This window comes from Sinocyclocheilus grahami, unplaced genomic scaffold (assembly GCF_001515645.1).
Source record: "Sinocyclocheilus grahami isolate Dianchi unplaced genomic scaffold, SAMN03320097.WGS_v1.1 scaffold444.1, whole genome shotgun sequence".
Lineage (NCBI taxonomy): Eukaryota > Metazoa > Chordata > Actinopteri > Cypriniformes > Cyprinidae > Sinocyclocheilus > Sinocyclocheilus grahami.
Genome location: NW_015505623.1, coordinates 701,190 through 706,954, shown reverse-complemented (window position 1 = coordinate 706,954; position 5,765 = coordinate 701,190). Strand labels below are relative to the sequence as shown.

At 36.2% G+C, this 5,765-nt stretch overlaps 1 protein-coding gene across 1 annotated transcript in view; it reads left to right on the top strand.

Moving 5' to 3' along the window:
* The first annotated feature begins 1,690 nt into the window (after positions 1 to 1,690).
* The window catches only part of LOC107552247 (tyrosine-protein kinase RYK-like), an 80,571-nt gene continuing 76,496 nt past the window's right edge, over positions 1,691 to 5,765 (top strand). Inside the window, exon 1 of the mRNA XM_016234104.1 lies at positions 1,691 to 2,376. Coding sequence (XP_016089590.1) covers positions 2,157 to 2,376 — 220 coding nt within the window. The 5' untranslated portion in view covers positions 1,691 to 2,156. The remainder of the gene's footprint in view (positions 2,377 to 5,765) is intronic.

Below are 5,765 nucleotides of genomic sequence, written 5' to 3'. Positions count from 1 at the left end.
TATTATTTATTTATTTATTATCCCACCACCTAGATATGTGCAAGTACCAATAGGGACCCTTCAGGTACAAATGTGTAGCTTTTTTTTACTGCCCCAAGTGACAGCTTTTGTACCTTTTTTTCTGCAGAAATGCAAATAGCAATATGTCTATAGATATATTTATATACAAAATACTATCATGTTCTATAAAAAAGTGCATACGTATAAGGTTGAGAAAGCAGAGACCAGCTCAGTGCAAGAGACAAGGTGTGCAAAGAGAACAAAATCTTAGAAATGATAACTGGGATAAAGTCTATAATGAGCTTTATGATGCTTTATGATATTACAAACAACTATTTGCAATTTAAGGAAACAAACTGATACAAAGGTTCTTGTACATCCATCAAAGATTGATCAAATATTCATTCTTAGTGATATCATTAGAGAAATATAGTCATAAAATAAAAATCAACCTTAATAATTTAAGTTCTTAATGTGATATTATTATTAATTTCAGATATATTATGTTTGAGATGATATCTTCAGTCTTTTTCAGGTCACAGATCCCTCATTGTATATTCAATAAGAGCTATTTTAATATAGCCTTTATTACATATACATTTTTATGGCTGCATTTTAAAACAATCAAAAAGAAAAAAAAAAACAATATTGATGTACAGAGTCACATTATACGTTTTAATGTGGGAGATTGTTACTTTTGTTTCTTAACTTTCACTTTGGTTTAAGTTAACTTGATATAGCATTTTTCTTTAACGCATATAATGCGTTTAATATTTCAGGACAAATTTGTTTGAGATCAGACGGGTTCAGAAAGCAGTAACTGGCGTAGGCAAAAGCTTACAGTTGTCACCAGTGTTGGGGAAAGTTACTTTTAAAAGTAATGCGTTACAATATTGTGTGACTCCATAAAAAATAACTAATTACGTTACTTAGTTACTTTTTATGGAAAGTAATGCGTTGCGTTACTTTTGCGTTACTTTTTAATTCTGGACAGGGCTTGCTTGTTTGTTTTTAAAATAAAAAAGTTATATTTTTGCCAAATATAAAAGCCTTTTCACACCAAAAGTGAAATGAATAAGCCTCAGGCTGAAGGAAATGTAAATGTACGTCCGTACAGTAGAATGCAGAAGAAGACATTTCAACACACTTTAGCAATAAAAACACACACAAATGTTGTCTAGAGTAATTTTTGCTTATTAGTATGGTTGAACTGGATCATCGAAGGACAGAAGCAAAGACATTGGTTAACAGAATGGGATTAAATACATAAAGGATATTTGTGTTGTTTAACATTTAATTATTGCAGATTTGCGTCATATTCTGTTGCATTATTTTTATTCATTTTGAGGAATACTGAATCTGTGTTTTTTGTGAGTGAGATGAATTAATGCATATTCATATTTATTTTAGATCTACAGTAACATCTTCTGATTTCTCTCAGCATGGGGACAGGAGAGCTGTCAATCAATCAATTGGGAAAAAAAAGTAACTTGCGTTACTTATTTGAAAAAGTAACTCGGATATTCTCTTGTAAATTAAAAAGCAATGCGTTACTTTACTAGTTACTTGAAAAAAGTAATCTGATTACGTTACTCTTGTAATGCGTTACCATCAACACTGGTTGTCACCTGTCTGTATTATTATTACACCAAACCTAGGAGCGCGCCCGTAAACGTCCGTGCGTGCGCGCACTAGTTTTAAACCGTCTGCCTCCCCCCAGCCGGCCGCCCCCTTTCTTCAATGAAAACTGAGATTGCGGGGGGTGGAAAAGACCATGAAAGGACAGAGCTGGACAGAGACACTTTTAAGGGCTGTTTGTTTGGGGTAGTGTTTGTGGCTTGTCCCCCGACTTTTTATTTTAAGAAATAGAAGCTAAGGACTTTCTCCCAGGAGAGATACAGCGCTTTAACAACGTCCAACTGGTCCCGCTCGCGCCCGTGCGCTCACTCAGATTGAGCGCGAGCTAACAGAAGTTAGCTGGACGGCTATCGGCGGCGGGTGAGGGGGACAATACGGAGAGGCGAGAGGGGTCGACAGAGAGCGCCGTCGTCCAACCTAGTAGCATGTCACCCTCGGGAAGAAGTAACTCAAGCTTTGGATGAGGTTCCGTGGCGCAGTTCGATCGCAGAGACTTTTTGACGTGACGGTGGGTTGGGATGTTTCTGTCAGCGCGGGGCTCTGGTGGAGGCGCGGCGTCGGCGGTGTCCCGGGGTTGGCCGCATACGGTACTGTGGAGACTGGGGGGTTTCTTTCTCCTCCTGCTTCTCGAAGGGGCCCGTTGCCTCGCCAACCCGAGCAACGCGCCGGGCATAAACAATAACAATAGGCCGAATATGAACGTCTTCATGAGCGAGGAAGAGGTCAAGAAACTCTTGGGTGCGTATACTTTATTTCCCCGTCTGCTCTGCTCAACTATGTTCCTGCCCTATCCAAAGTTTTGCTTGGATCCAGAAATTGTTGCCACTCTGTCAGGTTAACTGTATTTGCTTCTAACTAAGTACTAAAAGCTATCTCGTGTGTCTGTCTAGTGTCCAGAAGTACACAAGTTGTTTTAAACATGCTCACAAACTGCTGAAACTTTGTTGGTTTAGCTCTCCATATGTTAGCTTTGATAGGCCAAACAATCCGCAGCGTCCTTGTAACCTCTAAATAGTCAGCTTCTGCTTAAGAAAAGCGTTAATATATGTACAGAAATGTTACAAAATGCACATGTGAAAGTATTTTTATGAGGTTATACTTCAGCAAGCTATTTAAGAAAAATCAAAAGCGATTGGGTTTGTCATTAGATCGAAAGTGGTTGCTAGAAAGTTTTCCAAGTGTATTCCAAAGCTTTACATGCTTGTGATAGGAACCGTAATTGTGTGGTGATTTGATTGTAAGGTCTATATCACACACATGCACAAGATACAGAGCAGAGGTGTATGAGCTGATCCGAGTCATTCATTGGCATTGTGTGTCAGAATTAGTTAAAACAAAAGTCGCACAATGGATTTTTCTCTTTCTGCTTTGTGTCAGGCCTGTCAGAATCAGAGCTTTTTATAACAGTATAACAGACTAACTTGCATAAAATACATTGGTGTCACTACCTCCCAATAATATGTCAAAGTTTTGTAATTTTAATTTTGGGGATCAAAAGATATAATGCAATACAATGTTGATTGAGAGATGTACAAATAACTTTCCTCAAAAGCCTGTTGATGCTCATATTTTTACACAATGTTTTTCTTATGTGATATAGGCTTTAGGGTTAAGTGTAAAATGAGAGAGTGTGTATTTTCATACATTTTTCATACTCTTGTAATCCTAATGAAAAACTATAGGTATATGTATTTATGCAGTTAATTAACAACATCTGATTGTTGATGTGTTTTGTTTATGACTTAATGGCTCTGCCTAAAATGTAATTTTTTTGCAGAATATAGTCCTCTTTCCAGACTAGGGGCCAAACCAAGTGTTTTGTACTCTGAATAATTTAATGCATTCATGGTTCTTGAAGAAAAAAAGGCTTTGTGATGCGCTTGCTGTGTTTGTATTCAGAGTGGGTTTTTGATTCAGCACCACTGTGCTTAATGCAGTGAGAACTGATTAGTGATTGTTAATTGCTGGGTATTTGTGACTGGGCCTATAAGCAGTCATTATCATTGCTAATGTCACAGCATAGTTAATGCAAGGTTTGGGGGCTGGAGCATCAATTTCCTGCTGGAAAGAGGAAGCGGAGACGAGGGCATTTTAGAGAAGCCTTGTTTGAACTTGTTTTGAGGGTTTACCCTTTCAGCTTAAATTGATAGCAATTTCTATTAGACTAAAAATAAAACAAATTAAATGTGGCATTTATGTAATGTGATGCAAATGCTGTAGCATTTAGCTTGAAAGCTTGAACTTTGAATGTTGCCATATGGAGTATAAGGTTTCAAGTGATGCAGTACTTAAACTTTTTACATTTGAATGCTTTGAATTTTGTAAAGGATGTAACCTAACCATATGTTCAAGACGTGTCTGTGGTGGTTATGGTCAGCGTTTGAGCAGTGTTGGTATATCAGTGGCTAATGCTGATATCTCGAAAGAGAACTTGAACTTATTGTACATAATATTTTGTTTAAATTCACCAAAGGTAGTTAAAATGGAAAGGGTTCTCTCTGAATGTTGGCAACAAGAATCCAAATATGAAGACGCTGTGCAGGCTTATTTTAGCTTTTTAGTAATGCGAACAGGTTTGAAAGATGATTTTCCCCTGGTCTTATACCTTTGTATCCCTCTTTAAAGCTGACCTGCACACACACACACACACACACACATATATATATATATATATATATATATATATATTCGTAATGAGACTCATTTATAAATCTGGTCTTCCTGCGTGTTTCCGCCGAAATAAAAGTTGTGAAAAATCAAGAACTCTTATCAACATTCATAAATGTTAGTATTGTAATTTTACTGTTCTTCTGTAAAATAAAATAAAAAGCAAGACAATAATAATGATAATAATCATTACAACAGCTCTGTTTTAATACATTTATTATAACTTTCACACATAGTGTTCAAATTAGGATCTGTAATATTTTCTAATGTTTTAAAACTTGCTTCTCAGCAAGGCTGCTTTTAATTTGAACAGTAAAAAAAAAACATGCCTGATTCAAGATGGCCAAAAATGATTATTTTACTAACTTATTAATTTTAAGTTAAATTGTGCTTTGTTGGTAGAATGTTAAAACTGTTCAGTGTTAAATATTTTGAAATTGTTGTTTTGTAATTGATTTTTTTTTTTTGAAAAGCAAGACAAAACAATAAAAAGCACATTTTGGCTTTTTAATTTATGCAATGGTGAATTTTATTTTATTTTTTGCAAAATACATGGGCAACCCTCTACATTGTGAGTAAATCACTTGCATATGCGACTAAATCTTCACTCTGGGCGACTAAATGATGTCTAATATTAGCCAATGGCTAATAAATTCTCAGATTTTACTCACCAGTGTGTGAGTTGGAGGCTGAGTGTATGATTAGCACAGATATATTTTCACTCACAGAACACACTGACTTAGCGCTTCAGAGTTTCACTCTCCGTCAAGCGATCTGTGATATTTTTCAGTTCATATGAATGGATGTGCAGCGCACCTGTGTTTGTGTATTTGGCGTAACGTAAACTCTAGTGTGAAGGCGCACGTCTCGCTGATGCTTTTTCTCACACGCGCAAAGAGAGAGAGAGAGATAGAGAGAGTGTCTTACATAACATGCAGAATTGATGCGCTACATGTAAACGATATTCTTTGATGTATTTTCCAGTCAAAATAACGGAGTTCTATTGGAATCACTGTTGCCAACTCTCACAAGATAAATAAGCAACCGCAGCTTAAAAAAACAAGCCCAAAAAATCATCAATATTATTTATTATCAATTATTTATAACCAATAAATGAACCTGCAACATATTAAACTGAAAACACTCTTTTATCTGAAAAGTAAAAACAGATATGTTATTTTACAAAAATCAGCCATGTAAACGATATACTTTGTTGTATTTTCCGATATACTTTGTTGAGTTCCTTTGGAATTCTTCAGCTTTTAAGAACTGCCGGGTTTTCCTAAAGTAGGCGGAAGTAATTCGCAAACGACAATCTAATTGGCTGGCGCTCACCTAGTATCGGCCCTGTTTGATTGCAGCGAATCAGTTCGAGCAAACGCACACAAGCTGATTAATATTCCTGAATCCAGTAACTCATTAATCCCTAGTGCGTTTTTATATTGTTCTTATTCGTAGAA